At 50.7% G+C, this 17709-nt stretch overlaps 1 protein-coding gene across 1 annotated transcript; it reads right to left on the bottom strand.

Moving 5' to 3' along the window:
- Positions 1-5387: 5387 nt before the first annotated feature.
- Positions 5388-17088, bottom strand: ASB18 (ankyrin repeat and SOCS box containing 18). Its single transcript, XM_086466164.1, has 5 exons — positions 16848-17088; positions 15586-15853; positions 7168-7666; positions 6445-6558; positions 5388-5573 (listed from the first exon to the last, which is right to left on the bottom strand). The coding sequence occupies exons 1-5, from the start codon at positions 17086-17088 to the stop codon at positions 5388-5390; spliced, it is 1308 nt and encodes a 435-aa protein (XP_086322290.1).
- Positions 17089-17709: the final 621 nt, after the last annotated feature.

Genomic DNA, 17709 nt, shown 5'->3' with positions numbered 1-17709 from the left:
ATCACCCAGAATAGAGACTGCTGAAAAACAAGTGGCTTCTAGTAGGTTTTGCCCCAAAAACCTTCCCAGGAAAGGCACATCAGGTATGTGGAGGCATCTCTGAACGGGGCAGATTTTGGGGGCAATGTGTGTGTGTGGGGGTGTGTGACTCTTCTGGCCTCTTGGCTGGGTGGAGAGTATGTGTGCTAAATAAACTGTGGGCTTTCCCCCCCAAATCAGGGTAGGGAAGGAGGTATGGCTTTTTGGAGTGAAGAAGCGAAACAGGGGAGCTGTGGAGGAAGAGGGAAACTGGAGATGCTCAAACCCTCCCTGAGGTGCAAGTCCTGAGGTTGGCAGTTCGACCTGCCGTGGGCCCGGGGGGGCTGGTGACAGCTCCTGGCCCTTTGGGCACCTCCAGCCTGGTTGTAGGGAGCCGTGCTGGGGGTTTCCGTGGGGCTTTGTGTCCGTCCTCCCACTGGGAATCTGGGGAGGCTGTGCAGGTGAGGCGCATCATTTGGAGCAGGACGCACGCTGTCGCTGGTCCCTGAGGCTGCTGGGCCATCGAGGAGGGGTAAGGGGCGGGTGGGGGGTGTGCAGCTTTGTTTTGCAGCCGATGAGAAAAGCAAAGACTTTATCAAAAGCAACCCTCAGGCTTACGGAGAGCCTCGCGTGCTAAATCTTGCAAGACCCTCTGCCTTCACCGGGGAAATTTTAATTGCGTGGGAAATGTCACAAAAAGCGTCTCACCCTCCTGTGCTTTTAAAGTGTTTTTTTTTTTTTTTTTTTTCTTTCTAGTGGGGGGTGGGCGAGAGGGAAGACCATGAGCAAAGCTACTCCTCAAAAAGCAGTGTGTGCTTCATGATGCAGGGATTTGGGGCGAGCGCTGAACACCGAAGGGATGCAGCCGGGGCTCTCCATCCTACACTCCAGTCACCCCTGCAAAGGGCTCGGCTGGGGAGGCAGTTTCATGTGTGGCCGTGGTTTTACTTCAGCTTATCTGGGCTGCAGAGGCTGGGAATAAGAGGGATGGGTGGGGGTGGTGCGGAGCAGGATTTGACCCCTGGCTGAGTGCGGGGATGCGGATGGGAGGGACGAGCCCCGCCGCGGGATGCGCCCCGCCGCCCCACGCGTGTCCGGGACCCCCCCCCTTCCGCCTGCCCCTTCGGTTTGCAAGCGGAGGGAGCGGGGGGGGTGGGGTGGGGTGGGGGTGGTGGTGGGGTGGTGGGTGGTGGTGGAACCAGCAACCAAACACCCAACAAACCCCGACCCTTAATTAGTCGCTTCATCCCATTAACTCCTTCGCGTGTTCCCGTTTGAACCCATTCCCGGCTGGGAACGCAGCTCCGGGCGGGGGGCGGGTCCCCTCCCGGGTCCCCTTCCCACAACGTCCACCCCAGGCACGGGAGATGTGCTGCCTTTTTTTTTTTTTTTTTTTTTTCTTTTCCTTCGTTTATTTTATTCTGTGGTGGGCTTTTTTTTTCCTTTTTTTTTTTTTTTTTCCTTTCCCCCCCGTATGTGTTTTGTTGTTGTTGTTGGTTTTTAGCAAACTTGAAGGCGCTCGGGATTTTCGGGTTAGGAAAAAGGAGGGTTAAAGGGGTAAAAATAACGCCGTGCGGGTGAAAAAAAAAAAACAAACAATTATCTTCGGTTAATCCCGGTTCATAGCCCGAAATTCGTTCGGATGAGGGGAAACAGTCTCTCTTTTTTTTTTTTTTTTTTTTTTTTTTTTCCTTTTTAAATTGATATGTACTTAAATAACCGGAGTCCAAATATTTTAAGAGCACTAAAGGAGACTTTAATCAAACGCATCGGTACGGAGAGCTTCTCTCTAGAGGTGGAAAACCACACGCGCTCCCGTTCACGGCTTTTCTTGGACTAGAGTTCAGAAATCCGGCAGTTTAAAAATCCCGAATAAAAGTCTAAAATATTCCCAGGTCAGAGGGGCACCGTCTCATTAAAACCAGCGCGGTCCTGAAACTGCACTGCAGACATTAAAGCGCAGTATTTTTCAATTAGAGCTGACGAATTCAATCAAAATTCCATAGATTAGGATGAAATGAGGCATGGGTCATTTACAGGGGAATTTAATTGCAGAGCCATTAGACAAATAGTATATTTGCCATTCTCACATTATCCATCATTTTAGACATCAATAGAAGGAACAGCATCTTTACTAATACAGCAGCACTTCCCAATCTCTGCCTGTAAACACTCCCTTTCCCCATAGCTCCTGATTATATCTGATTTCATTTAAAGCCATGGGGGATTATAAATGTTCCTGCAATCAGGTTCATTAGGACTTCAAAAATCTCATTTCTGATTTGTATTGCTTTGCGGATCACCCGCCTCAGCGCAGCCTGCGCGGTGCCTCTCTCTGCCTTAAAAAAAAAAAAAAAACAAACAAAAATTAAAAAAAATCGAATGCGACTTCATTACCGGGACCACTTCGGGGCTTGATTATCCCCCTGATGAGCCCCTTTTCAGCCACCGAGCAGGCTGTGGGGACCAAGCTCGGCTTCCCACCGGGACACCCCCCACCCCGTGCAACATGCCACTCCAGCCGCCCCGGGGGGGCCCGATCCTGCACGCGGCGGCGGCTCCGTAGGGACCCCGGGTGGGGAAACACCCGACGGGCTGCCAAAGCCTTTTGGGGGACGGGGTGGAGGGGGAGACACTCCTTAATTCTCCCCCAGCCCCGGCTGTTTAACCAGCTCCTTGCAAACAGATACGTGTGTGCATCAGGGCGGGTAATTCCTATTATTTGGAAATTATTTTGCAGCCGCTGCCGGCCAGGACCATCGGTGGTTTATTGCTGCAGGGTGGAAAAACCGAGACGGACCAGCCCCGCCACAAGCAAAAGGCGAGGAGCGAAGGTCTCTGACATTTTTTCCTTAATAGCAGCTTCATATTAACCTCTTTTCATAAAACACGCGCATCCAGATAGACTTAGGAAAAAAACAAAAAACAAAAAACAAAACCCCAAAATAAAGCCCCACAACAGAAAAGCCTTCATTTCACCCAAATGTATGGTGTGCGCAGCGCTGTGTTAGCTGCCTCAGTAATTTAATTGGACTGAAACGTGAAAAATGTGTCATTTTTTTTGAAGAATTTATGCATCGCTTCCTGGAAATCTCATTGTCTTAACTAGCAGCCTACTGTGTTCTGTTTAGCAGGCATAATCGCATTTTTATGTGTCTCCGTATTATAAGTTAATGTGACCTCCCGTCTTTAGCTGCTGGAAAAAAAAAGAAAAGAAAAGAAAAGAAAAGAAAAAGATAAAAATTATCTTTTCCCAAAGCCCCTGCATCAAAACAGGGCGCCGGCAGGAGGGCAAAATATAAATAATAATAATAATAAAATATATATACACCCAGCCGCTCCTTTACCCGCCTGCCAAACTTACCAACCCGGAGGCATCACCCCTCCCCGAGCCGCGCCCGCTGCGCCCCCTCGCCTTAAACCGAGGCGGGGAAAAACCCCAACTCCAACCCCTACAAGTCATCTTCTTTTTTAAAAACATTTTTTCTTTTTGTTCTCTGTTTTTGCCAGCTGGTTTTGCTGCCTCCCCCCCGCCCCCCGCCCCGGGGGTACCGGCCGGCTCCCCCCGACGGCTGCGTCGCGGCCGCTGTGCCCAGGGCGCCCCCTGCCGGCCGCGGGGCGCCGCGCAGCTCCCACGCGTGTCTGCGGCGGTTCCCCCCCCTCCCTCCAGCCCTCCCACGGCCTTTCCATCCTTCCCCGGTCCCCCTACCGCCCCTCTGTCCCCCCCCAGCCACACCATGGACCGCATTCCCCCGCACAGACCTGCCTTTTTAAAATTTTGTTTTGTTTTGTTTTGCCCTTTTTGATGTGCTTTTTTTTTGTTTTCCCCAACCAGAGGTGCAGGATGGGGAGCTGAGGTCATGGATTATGGGGGAGGATGTGATCACCTGGTGGGACTCTATCTCCATGCAAACTTGCCCGATACGGATGTAAAACTCGTCATTCTTCCCGCTCAGGGACAACACAAAAGATGAAAGACTCATTAAAGGCACCAAAATTTAGATTTGACTGGTTCAAACACACAAGGGTTCAGCCAGGAAGTGTTTTCCCTAAATCCCCTTCAACTACCCCCTACTCTGACCACTGAAACAAGCCACAAAGCAAAACAGCCACTGAAGTCACGAAGTGCCAGGTCTCGAGGTGTTGTGGGCCATTCCCGTGCAGAACGGGGCTCAGGTGCCAAAGCTGGGGACACAGGGAGATGGGCTTGGTGATGCCTCTGCACGTCTGTCTACAACGGGCGAGGGAAGCTGTGGAAGCAGCAGGTGGAAGCTGGAAGCGGTGTGGGGGGGAATTTCCTTTCCCTCCCTATTTCCACACTCCACAGGCGCCGGCTCTGGGAGCTGGGGATGCTGCCTGCGCCCTGCACGCGTTGGCTGCAGAACGCGCAGTGGTGTTGGGTGCTGGTGCAAAGTCCAGCCAAACATGCAAAAAGGCTGATTTATTTTTATATATATATATATAAATTTTTTTTTTTTTTTTAATAGTGAGTGTAATTAAGCAGCGAAATGATTTGTCGAGCTCTGTGGCAGAGCTGCGAGCATGAGGCCAGCTGTTCTTCCAAGGGGCACATGCGTGCTCTTGCTTTGGTTCAATAGAAATTAATTTGAGGAGCCTGAGTATCTGGGCAAACAAATCCTCCCTCTTCCTGGTATGTTTTGCCAAGTCACAGGTGTAATGGAAGCCCAAACTCTTTCACTTTGGTCCACTGCTGGGCTTTCTGGCCCCTCCACATGCCAGCTTGGGAGCAGCAATGGGCACGGGAGGTGCTGGTACATCCCTTGGACCATGGGGAGGCCAGGAGAAAGAGGGGGCTGTGCCACCTCCCTGCCTCTGGTCCTGTGCGGAGTAACCAGCTCTTTCTTGGTGGCATCTACATAAAAAAAATAGATTTGTGGTCTATTTTACCATCTTATGTTAACACCACTGGATATTGCATCCTGCTAACGGCTTCCACGCTGCACCTCTGGTCTCAGTTCTGCTTGTGCCACTCGTGGGGGAGTTCTATCCAAAGGGATCTGATGCCCACATGGGCTGACTTTTGCCTTTGCACACCTGAGGAGGCCCACTGCTTTGCAGAGATCCTTTATAATGAGTATTATTCATATCTGTGGCATGCTTGTAACAGCTACTAATCATTTTATTACTCTTTATAATCTATTTAAAGCACAATTAGGAAAAAATCTATACAAAGTTACAGCCGAAAGCACATTTTAGTTACATTATGAATCCCTGAAAAGCAAACATCTATTATGAAAACCAGCACTCCTTCACTTAGCTGACAGAAATGGATGCTGCTGTGCTACGCTGAGGGAGGACGAGGTAAGGGAGGGCTGGACTCAGACCTTGGCAGGCTCTTCTGGGCCACCTCAAAGCACAACTCCTTCGGACTCCAGCAGCAGGTAATCGTGCAAAGGCTTGGGCACAGGCAGCAAGAGGATAAGGCAATGGCATTTGCTGCCAAACTTCTTCCGAATGGCAGAGCGGCATAAGTGCTGCAGGCACCGGACTGTGCCCATCAGCCGGAAAAAGGACTCGTAGAATAACTGGTGCTGCTGCAAAGAAAGAGGGAGGGGATGAACCAGGAGCATCAGTTGGTGTGTTTTTTTTTTTTTTTTTTCCCCTGATTAAGCCAAACAAGCTAGAAATACTTCTGAGATGAAGATCTAATGGAAGGAGGTAAGAAACCCATTGGTGATGTTTGCTGGTGGGTTAGGGGTCTGTGCACTTGAAGGAGTTCCTGCAAGCAAAGGCTGGATAAGTAATTCTCCTGTGGGTGTGCACGTGAAGAAGCCCAGATTCACTGCAGGTGTTGTTTGGGGAGGATGCTTTCACGTCCACTGGAAGCAGCAGCCCAGCAGAAAGCCTTAGAGCTGAGGTAGAAGAGACCTGCTTGTTTCTAAGATGGGGAAATAAAGCAGGATCGAGGTCTGGGCAGCCTCAGCCTTTCCTTAGCTTGGAATAAAACTAATTTATCCCATCCCCTGAAGAGCTTTATCTGCATTTCAGCAGCCGGTCCCCCTCATAGCCAAGCTGATGAAAGAGCTGCGGGGGGCAAGGCAGCTGTTGGAGATCATTCAAGAGCAGGCTGGCCATACCTGTTGAGCATCTGGGGACAAGCTTTTTAAAACCAAAATCAGTAGCATGGGTTCCTGCCAGGCAGCAGTCTGGTTCCAGGGTCACTTCCATATGCTGGGATTGTATTTTGTTGTGGGCCAGGGGTGGGAAGGGGGGTTTGGGTGTTGATGGAGCTAAAGGGATGCAAAGCTGCTGAGACGAATTTGGTGTGCGGAAGTGCTTCGAGGACTATTCCATTTTTTTTTTGCCCCACCCAAAATGAAGTTTAGGCAGGAAAAAAAAGGCTCAGTGGGTAAAACCTCCTCCTCAGGTCTCAGCCATCCCTGCCAACCACCAGCGCCATCTCACCTGGAACACCTCCTCTGGCACTGCCTCAGTCCACTTCTCAGAGACAGGGATTTGCGAATAGGAATTGAAGAGGACTTCGATGACTTCCAGCACGGCTGCGCAGGACTTCAGCACCTAGTCATGGGCAATGTGAGGAGGTTCAGACAGAGATGCATGGCCCAGAGGAGGAGAGCATCCATGTGCTACAGCCGGGGCTTGTCCCACCCCACCATGGTCCAGGCTGGAATAGTCCTGTGTCTGCATGAGGCAGGCCTAGGGTTTGTCTCAGCAGGGTTTGGAGATCTTTCTGCATCTGTGAAGCAGTGGGAAGACCTGCCTTGCTGTGGCACTTCTTCATCTGGGTGCAGCCCTTGTGTGATAAACCAGGATAATATTTTTTTTATTGTTTGATGTAAAATCAATGAAATGCAGAGCTGTAAGAAGGCTGCGCTGCTGTCTGATGTACCAAGCTGGTCTCACTTGTCTCTGACATCCCCAGATGCCTGTGCTGGCTCCATCCTGCTTTCGCCCTGCTTGCTTTTCCCTGTTGCCACAGCATGCAGGTGTTTTCATTTCCATCATTCCCAGCAGCATCGTCAACCCCAATGCCACGGTCCCCTCTCCCTGCCCAGACCAGGAGGCTCTCCCAACCCTATGGCTTTTTATTTCCCAAAGCATCCCAACTGCGACTGCAAAATCCCGGGTGTGAGGGGGGATATATGGGGGTTGTTTTGGGGTTGGTACCTTGATGAATGCAGGGGGCCATATCTTCTGGGAGCCATAGTTGAGCAGCAGCTGGACGGTGAGGTGGGGCCGCAGCTCTCTCTTGAAGGCAGCACTCTGCAGCACGCAGCCCAGCGGGGAGACGCCGTTGTAGTCGATGGCATTGACGTCGGCCCCATGCCGCAGGAGGAAGCATGCCAGGCCGGTGTTGGCGGCCCCGCATGCCTTGTGCAAGGGGCTCCTCTGCACCTCATCACAGGCTTCAATATCGGCACTGTGGGCAGCCAGCAGCCGGCAAAGCTGCAGGCAGCCCTCGCCGGCACCCGGCACCTGCCCACAGAGGATGCTGAGGGCCGTCTCCTCCCGTGAGCTGCGCGTGTCGACATGTGCCCCATGCCGCAGGTAGAGGCAGGCATGGTCACAGAGGCAGTGCCTGGCTGCCACGTGCAGAGCTGTCTCCCCATCATCCTCACTTGGCAGGTTGATGGTGGCCCCATGTCTCAGCAGAAGCTTGGCGCATCTGCAAAGAGATGGGGAGGCTGGGGGGTCTGTGCACTGCCCGTATGGGTTTTGGGGGGCATGAACCAGGGTGGGAACCACAGGGGATGATGGGGTGGGAGGTGTTGTGGGGTGAGAATAGGGGGGTTCAGAATGGCACTGGGCTCCCACAGGGGTTGTAGCACTCAGGGATTTTGGGAGGGAGCAGCAGAGGCTGGGAAGGGTGACTCTGTGCCCAGGTGCCCACTATGGCGGTGGTGGTGATGGTGGTTTGGGCAATGTCTCCCTCTTGCCCTTGACCATCATCATTCGTGAACGGTCATTCCTGACCATCCTTGACCACCTTGACCCACCAGGGTCCCACCATCCTGGACCCACCAGGGAATGGTAATCCTTGTCCTGGCTGTGCCAGAGGTTGGGCAGCGCCAGAAGCAGTGCCCGCAGTTTGTCACGCCAGCTGGGTGGGGGATGCATCCAGCCATGATGAGGACACTTAGGGTGATGGGCCCCTTCACGTCATCAATCTGTTGGCTGAGGTTTCATCTTCCAGCATGGGCACAGCCCTGGGGTGTTATGGAGATGATCTATATGATCTCATCCTTGACTGGCATCCACAGAGCTTCTCAGCTAAAAACATCTTAAGCTGCTACCTCCATCTTAATCTGTGCTGGGCCCGAGCTGACATGGAGGGAAACCCTCGGTAACACCTCTATGAGGCAGAAGAGCTCGGTGTGTGTTTGCTCGGGTATAAAAATGGATTCTCCTTCTCCTGTTAAGGGATCCAAACACCTGTGTTGGGCTCCTGCCCCAGAGAGGACTGAAGGATTGTGTTTTCTGCCTATCCTGAAAAGAAACACTTTTGCAGGTGGTTTAAGCCTGGGGAAACAAGATTTGCTGGCTTGTTTGGCACCTGGTGATGATGGAGTGGCAGCACCTGCGGGTCCCAGGAGGAATAAATCAAGGTAAGCAATCTTCCTCATCTTCAATTGCTGCTCCCACCTCTCCTTCTCTGTAACATCACTGTGTGTGATTGCAAAGAGGGGTCATGGTTGATACAAAGTGAGGACAGTGGTTCCCATCAGAGCTTTCTGCCTGCAGCCTTCTGACAACAGACAGGCTTTGAAGATGCCTGGTATGCCCCAATGGCTTTTTTTTTTTTTTTTTTTTTTTTTTTTTTAATTTTCTTTGGTGTTTGTGAGTAAATGGATGTGATCAGCCAGTCTAAGTGAATCAAAGTGACTGCTCCATCTCCTGCTGGGAGCTGCTGGGGCTGGCACAGTTCAATGTCACCGTCCGGGTAGGGCTGTCGGCAGCCGGGTTAGCACGTGGGGCCGAGCTCACCGCTGTGGCACAGAGGAGTTGTTTTTTGCGGGGGGGTGGGGGGGTGGTGCGCAGAGCCACATGCTAACCAAGCAAGATCTTGAAAATGCAGCTAGCTTGCATTTCCCAAGAGATGCTGCTAGGGAGGTGGGAAGACTGGTCCTTCAGGAAGCCTCAGCAGTGGCTGGCTGGAGTCCAGTGAGGTCTAGCAACCTTCACACTACCCCCCCCCCCCCCCCCCCCCCCCAGCTTCACCTGTTTTATTTTCCTCTCATATGCTTTTCTTTTAGCTCAGGTGTCACCCAGAGCCCTAAGCAGGGTTCTGGGCTGATACAGAAGCAAAATGGGGGGGAGCTGTGGAGGAGCACAGCTCTAGTCTCATCCCTCCAGCAGGAGGGATGGGGAGGAAGAAGAGCCAGAGGAGCTCCAGGGAGGAAGGATGGTGCCAGAACATTGCTCGTTTTGCCTGGCCCAGATGAATGCTAACGTATGTGGGGAAAACAATAGTAATAATGCTTGAATCCTTCTGGACCTGCAGCGTCACCTCCGCCAAGGTTTGATAGGAGCTGATGAGACATTCACCCTCCTTGCAGGGACCTGCAAACACCTCCTTGGGCCGCTTTTCCTGTGTGTTATCAAGCCTGAGTTTGCCAGGAAAAAAAAATCGTGCAAGATCTGTGGGGGCAGGCTGTGCCTGCAGCCTTTGCAAATGTAATGCTCCCAGATGCTGGCAGCCTGCACTGGACCTTGTTGGAGGCATCTGCTGCGGGTGCTCTCTGCTGGGGATGCAGTTGGGGGTGAATGGATTGAGTGTGGGGTTGTGACAGCCTCCAAATCCTCAGATCCTTATTTTACAATTCCTCTTTTACTCTAAAACATGCTGAATCCCTTCAGCAAGCAATGGCTTGTCTTGGTGAGGTTTTTTGGTGCTCGCTGTCTGCTGCTGGTTGGTAAATTTGTTGGAGAGGGTCTGTTGCTGGAGCAAATCACACTGCGACTCAGTCATGTTTACTGGTCTTGTCCGTCCTTGACAGCAGGGAATTTGTAGGCCTAATTATGATGACTCTCTCGGGACCTCTCTGGGCTAGCTTAAACCTAACGTTGGAGTTAGCTCTGGCACCCCAAAATAACATATCTGGGGAAAACCAAGGGATGGTTCTGGAGGGAAAAATGGAAAAAAATATATATTTCTGGCTTGGTTGCAAAACATGCAGCAGCCTAGTCCATGAGAAAAAAAAATCCCCTTTTGCGCTATTTATTTAATAGATCACTTTTAAAGCAACTCTGCTTCTTCCCAGGCAAGGAGGTGGCTGTGCCTAGAGACCCTCAGCACAAGAACCATGCTGGTTTTGGCAAGCGCTGTGTATCGAGAGAGCCCAGGCTGAAGGTTTGCAGCTGCACAGGCAAAACAGAGGGAATATTCCCCTGCCCTTAATTGCCAGGGAAAAGGTGGTACATTGTGGGTTGCCTGGCGAAGCCAAGCGCTGCTCCCAGCCACTCCAGCCCAGCATCCTTGCTCTGCCATGGGGTTTTCCCCTACCGAGAGTGGGATGGAAGTTCAATTCCTCTTGGCCTCCTGCTAGACATCCCAAATATTCTTCTAGAGATACCAGAGTGGAAATTCCATCCTTCCCAGATGCTATTTTGCTGGAGGGTTATTCTTGTTTATTATCAAGTTCAATGTTGGAAAAGACCCAAGTCTGTTTATATTGAATTTTCCCCCTGGATACTCCTCCATCCACAAAGAGGGAGTGTAAGTGAAGGGCTATAAATACGGGGTGATCTCCTCTGGTTAATGGAAGTAGTGGGCCCCTGTGAGGAGCATGTGCCTCCTGCTTGGCTGTATGGGGCACCAGCAGGTGCCGGGTAGCTGCTGCTCCTGTTCACTGGCTGTATGCTCTTATTTTAGTCTCTAATCTCTGCCCATGAACTCATATGTTCTAACACTTCATCAGCATTTCTGGCTGCTTGTTTTTTTATTGATACCCTGTTGTTCACCACCAGATTAGACTAAAATCCCATTAAATAAGGCTTAGCAATCACTTGCTGCTTTTTGAGGGCTCCTCTCCAATTTTCTGGGAATATCGCAAGAAGCCACGAGTTTAGTTCAGAAATTCAGACACGGGGTGGCAAAGCAAACCAGTTTGTTTTCCATCCAGCCTGGTACCATCAACCTGGCTGAGCAGCTCACCAGCAACAGCAATACCTCAAAGAGCCACCCTTGCACACAACTATGCCTAATTTTGACTAGTTTAAACTCACTTTCAAACCCTTATTAACTCATTTGCAGGTGACGGGTAACACTCTTGAACGTCTCCTCGCTTGTGCAAGTCACTCATTAGGTTAAAGTCGTGCTAATTAACTGGTGTTAACACTACAGGTTTGCCTTGATCTGGCGTCCTGGCTCAGATAAACAGAATTAAATGAATTGGGTTTTGCTTTCTTTCTTCACCCACCAATAGCATCGAGGCAGATGTCAGTGCAATGTTGGGCAGCATGTGCCCATCGCCCTCCCCTGCACTCTTGCTGCCAGGATGGCTCAGTAAGGTGCTGCTCAGTTTGAAATGAAAAATGTCCAGCCTGAAAAAGAGAGATTTAGCTTGAAATGGGATGTGATGAATCACCAGCAGGAGTTTGGGGCAGTGGAGGCTGGAGGAACATTCCTGTCCCAAAAACCCACTCAGGCCCTCAGTCTTATTAAGGGAAAATCTACTGTTTGTGGGGTTTTTTTCCCTCCCTGGGGCTGGAGTGAGGCTTGCCCATCCTTTGCTTGGTTGTTTTTCATGGCGTCTGAGTGACCATCTCCCGATCTGTCTGTGATTTGTTGCTGGATTGATCCTGATTGGAAAAACAGCCTTCCCCAAGCCTGGCTCTGAATGTAATGATTATTCTTATTAATTCCCTAAAAGAAGGAGGAAGGAAGTCTGTTTTTCTTTACAAGATGAATACCTTTTCAGGCACCATAAGCTCAGTGGTGAGCCATGGCAATGCTGGTGCCGAGGGCTGGTCATGGTAGGGCTGGCTGTGCTGGCGCAGGGACTGCTCTGCCACCGCAGAGCAGATGCCAGCCCAGGAGCATCGCTCTCTGCACTGTCTCTTTGCCAAAGCTTCCTGAGCTCAGGATATTTATCTGTATGAGCCCTCATTCTGTCATGCCAGCTTGGGGAGCAGCTTCTCCAAAGAGCAGGGTCAAGTCTTGGGTTGTGCTCTCTGTCTGCTCTTGGGCTCTTTATTTCTCACTCAGGACCCATGAAGGAGCTCGTCTTCCCCGGTGAGGGGGATGAGTTTCCAAAATGATGGCTGCAAACGCTCTGAGTTTTGTATTTTAGCAACACTAAATGGAGCAGAGGACAAGGTTTAGCACTAGATGATGCTAAATGCTGGCTTTTAAAATCTGGTGTCTTTTTTTATTTGTAGTAATGCTTATTTCCCACAGCCAAAAGGACAGCGTGTCCAGGCCAATGCTGGAACAGCTGGGGCCAGGTCCACCAACGGCAGGGTGGTGCCCATCTCCCTGGGGTTTGGGAGGCTTGCTATCTTGATTGTGCTGCCTTTTTAGGTACCTGCCTTCCTGCTTGTCTCCTGTTTTCTGCTAATTCCTCCTGTGGTGAGCTATCCTCATCTAATATCCCCTAAGCAAACCCTATCCAGTCTCCTCGAGCTGGCAGCTCTTATGCTCACTCCCTATGCCATCGTTTCTTGCACGGACACAAACTTGCCTCCTGCATTAACTCATCCCACCATTTATTGCCCATCCCTCAGAGCTGGAGGCACTGAGTCAGAAGACAACTCTGGTTTCAGGTCCCAGGGTGGAGAGAAAACTTGAAGTGGACGCAAGGGCATCACTCATCCATAAGCCCAGGTTGCACGGAAGTAGGGGTGACAACTTCTTTCCTCATCCCTTGGCTGACTAAGGCACTCTTCCTTATGTGGTGGGCTGGGGAAGACAAGCCCTGGGGGATTTCTCTCCCGGTAGGCTCTCCCTGGTTACATGGGAACCCTGGGATCTTCAGAGAGCTTTTTCTGACTCACAGATCTGAAGGACAGCTCTGCAAACGTGGTAGCGTTCACCATCTCTTCTGCCATGAGTACCACGATGGGAGGGGGGGGCTACATCCTGCATCCCTGTGATGCTGCCCACGCCTTCCCACCGCCCTGCGCCTTCTCTTCCCGCTGGCACTGCCGGGAGAGTTGAGACTCTTCCTCTCCCCCTCAATTACTTTTATTTTATTTTTTTTCGGGGTGCCAATAAAGGCAGACTCCTTTAATCATCCCAGCTTTAAGAGGGAAAAGGGAGAGCACCAGGGAGAGAGTGCAGTGAATTTAGAGACTCATCTTACCCCACCATGTTAATTATCTCTGCTGTAAAAAAGAGGTCAAGGAGAGGAACTCTACTAAATAGGCCGACGTTGGCATGAACAGCTCCTAAAGTGAAGAAGGTAAGACTGAACTTTACTGGAACTTTTTTTTTTCCCATCTCTTCAAAAAGCTCCTAGATTAAAGCTCTGATATCCTTTTTGTTGAAATCTCATGGATTCTGAAGCTCAAATGGCTGGAAGGAAGCCCAGATAATTTTTTTTTATCCCAGTCACTGAGAGGCTCAAAGGTTTTAAGTCCTGCCCCCATGGTGAATTGCCGAGTATATGGGAATACAGAAGAACCTGGCACATAGGTGTTCTGGCCATTGTTATCGAGAGGGAGAAAAATAAAATAGCTCTCTATGTAGGTCAATGACCTGCTCTTTATTGTCAGTAAAAAATTAAGGATGACCTAAAATCTACTACTCAATAAAAAAAATAATAAAATAACAAAAAAAGGCAAGGTAAAGTAGTCTCCCCCTAATCAAAGAGGAAATGTTTGTGTTACCTAAAGCTTGACCTCCTCAGTCTCTAACTTTAGCAAAGTCTTTGCAATTGAAAAGCAGCGGTCGAAACCTCAAAACCTGTCTGAAATGTCTATTAATTTTTGATCTTTCAAGGGAGTTGGCTTAGTTATTGTAGAAGCCCCCATAGCACTGGGTAGCGTAGCTAAGGGTCTCTCAGTATTTCCATTATAAAGCTCCAATATTCAAGGGCTTATAACTCAGCTGTTTCCATGTTGCGTCTGTCTGATCCCCGTGTTGCCACTTGCTGGCTCGCCTGCCGTCCCCCTTTTGGAAGAAATAACATGTAAATTGGTGAAAACACCTCGTTTTTAATATATATATATATGTATATGGTTCGAAGCACCTGGCCAAACCCAGGATACCTGGACTTCTGTGGGCCATGGGGTCCCCTCTCCATGCACCAGGTTGGTTTCTGTGCCCTACCTCTATGGAGGCGGAGCAAGTCAGTGAAGCCTAAAATACCCTCGTGGGACATTTTAGGATGGCTTTGGGTTTGGAGACTGAAGACTTTAAGGTCAAAAGGGAGCTTGGGTGAAGGAACCAAAATCAGTTCCTCATTAGTGATGAGGGCTGCTTGTAGCATCCTCCCTTACCCACCCCACTCCCTCTGAATCTCGTCACACCAAGGATGCGATTTAATCACTAAATTTTTGGCTGAATCAGAATTTGATGAACATCTGATTTTTTGCCATCTTGTAGACACTATTTATAAGCTGGGTTTGAGATATTTATGTCTGCAAACTTTTTCCTCTCTGCCTGCTTTTCTTTTGCAGAGCTCTTTCTCTGACACTCGGCCCACAATACACTGAATCCGTAGTGGGAATCTTGCCTTCACCACTTACTTCTAGTTAAGCTTGCTGCCTGCTTAAAGCAGAGAGAATTGAAGCCAGGGTGGCATTTCACTGAAGCTGGCAGATGATGAAATTCTCTATGGCCATAAGCAGTTTCGTCAGGATATCAAGGGGCTGAGCTCTTTATAAAAAGATATTAAAAAAAATATAATCCCGATTCCCTGGGTCTAATGATTCAGGCACTTAAAGCTCTACCGAGACATACACGCATGCGTGAAAAGATTATTTTTTCAAGGCAACATTTATGCCCTTCTCTATGTGATGCTGATGCTGACCCAGGGTGAGAAGGAAGCGGATGCACACAACCAAGCCTTAGCCCCAGCTATAAACCAAGGTACATGGCTTGTGTGGGGCGAGGAGGCGGGAGTATCACTCCCCGCCCTGCAGACCCCATCCCTTCGTTACGACCTTGGGACTGGGATTTGAGGTGAAGCAGGTACCCTGATTGGCACTGACCTCCCTCTCGGATGGGGTCAGCATGGGCTGAGGAGTGCAGAAAGTTGTGGGTCACCTATGTGCCCCATGACCGGACCCATCCTGAGCACCTCCTGGGGAAAGTGTGCCTGACCTGGAATGCAGAACATAGTGATCACCAGAAAAGAGGAGGAAGGAAAAGCATGAAGAGTTAGGCTGGGCTGCTCCTGTCCATTGGAAAGAGACCCAGGCCATGCAATGTGCCCGGCACCGAAATATCCCTTTTCATCTCTGCTGCACTCGTTGCAGCAGCTGACGCAACTGGGAGAAGTGGGAGCATGTGGGGAGCCTTGCTGGGGACCTTGGTAGCTTTTTTGCACCCCACAGAGATAAAAGCACTGGTTCTGTGTACAGGGGACATAGGTTGAGGTTGTCAGTGGGGGGGATGCTGACGGGCGATCCTCTCCTTACCCCAGCGAGTCTTGGGTGGTACAGAGGTGCAGCGGGGCCAGGCCCTCATCACTTCTCAGGTTGGGGTCAGCCTGGTGCTCCAGCAGCAGCTCGATGCAGTTGGCGTGCCCCCCAAGGCAGGCTTCGTGCAGGGGCCTCTGCCCCCCCAGCGCCAGGTTGGGGTCGGCCCGTCGGTGGAGGAGATGGCGTAGGCAGGCGGTGTGACCCCAGCGGGCAGCGAGGCAGAGCGGGGTGATCAGCTCCCGCTTATACTCCAGTGACCACAGCCCTGCGGGGAGGAGGGAGCGGGGCTGATGCCCAGGCCTGGCTCACTGGGGCCCCACAGGGTTTGTACTGGGGACAGGGTGCGGGATGATCCTGTCCCATGGGCACCAGCCTTCTGAATAAACCACATCAATGTGCTGCTTTTTCCATTTTTCTTTTACCTTCCTGGCAGCTTTAGGGGTTTCAAAGAGCCTGGCTATGGTTGGTGGCTGCTCCGAGCGCTGTTGGCAAGAGGGGAAGCAAATCACCCCCAGCATGTGCACATCCAGGAGCAGGATTTCATATGGCACGAGCTGGGTAAGCCAATGCCCTGCCTGCAACCTGTCTGCAAGACCTTGTTGGCAGGAGCTAAAAAGACAGCTCACAAATTCTCCACCTGCACCCAGGGGAGGAAAAAACTCTCTTTGCTGTGCCTGGACTGGGCCTGAAGGCACCCAAACTGGGTGGGAGCATGTTGGGAGGGTGATGCAGGGCCAGGCATGGGATGTGTCTGGTTTGGGCTCAGCTGGAGCAAGGCACTGCACTTCCCAGCAGCTCCAGGACCATCAGTAGATGCACAGTGAGCACCTGGGAGCATCTGGGGTTGGGAGGCACCAGGTACCACTGCCCTGGGAGCATCTTATTCCTCCCAGATAGGACCAGGCTGCTCTTTCTGAGCCCCTGCACAGGGAATTCAGTCTGAGCCCTCTTGCAAGCGTGCCTAAGCCACAGAGCACCCTGTCCTGACCTGAAAAAATCTTGTGGACACACACTTTTTACACTTCCCTGCCCGTCTGGTGGGTTAGTATGTGCAGAAGAGAAGAAAATAATGAAAGAAAGTGCTGAAGGTTTATGGCTAGGGCTGCAGGGCACTGTCAGCTAGCCAGAAACCAGCCACCTCTGGAACATGCTCTATAAAAGCAGCGTTAGGCACTTGAATGCACTGCACCTCTCCTATTTAGGGTTAGTAAATACCCGGTTTTTAAATTTTTCTGGACTGGCCTTTAAAGTAAAAGTACCTGAGAGTCCATAAGAGGCTTGGCTTTTCACCTGCCACTCCAGCTCATTTTTACTGATCTCAAAAACCAGGTTGACATCTTGATAGTATTGGTCAGTCAGGACCTTGAGGCTTCTCAGGTCTCCTGTGACCAGGGCCGTGTAATAATCAGTGGCAGGAGCACAAGCTGTTAGAGGATGCTCCGAATCCAATTTGGGGGAAATCTGTAGCTTTTCTGTTACAGGTCCCGGTAACTCGCCCATTCCAGTGCTTCCTGTGTGTGTAGGTCCTAGCTGGGAGGGTAGATGGGCTTTTATAGTTCATTGTTTCCATCCTCCTGGGCTCATTGTCTAATTATAATCCAGTTAAGGCTCTATTGTTGTTGTATTTATAAGTCCGGTGGGGTCAGATAATAACGGGCAGGCGATACAATGAGGGTCAAACGGTCACTGGGCTGTCTTGTGGCAGCACCTCTTGGATTAAATCACTGGTTTGATTGCAGGCAGCAGTTTGGGGCAGGGGTGTTTAGGCTGGGAGGAGAATGGTGCCTAGCATTTATGGAGTAAAAAAAAAAGATGAGAAATTCAGTCAGTTCTTGTCTGCCCAGCCTCATGTAACCTTATTTGTGTGCTCTGAACTCTGAGAATCTGGTTTGGATTTTTTCCTCTGCCTAACACTATTTTTTTTCTCTTTAAGGCACTCATACCTGTTTCCAGTCTCATAGTTGCTATACAGAACAATCTGGGCATCACATTAGTGGCCAACATGATGTAGGCTGGCATGCTGGTGTGTTCCTGCAGGGTTGCAAAGCGCTTGGCAAAGGTGAGTGAGGTACAAATCCTCCTGGGGCTTTGGCAGGGGGAGCTGCTCTCCCCGCAGATACC

This window comes from Leptosomus discolor, chromosome 5 (genome assembly GCF_034619465.1).
Source record: "Leptosomus discolor isolate bLepDis1 chromosome 5, bLepDis1.hap2, whole genome shotgun sequence".
Classification (NCBI taxonomy): domain Eukaryota; kingdom Metazoa; phylum Chordata; class Aves; order Leptosomiformes; family Leptosomidae; genus Leptosomus; species Leptosomus discolor.
Note: the sequence above shows the minus strand (reverse complement) of the source record. Positions and strands in the feature narration are given on the sequence as shown.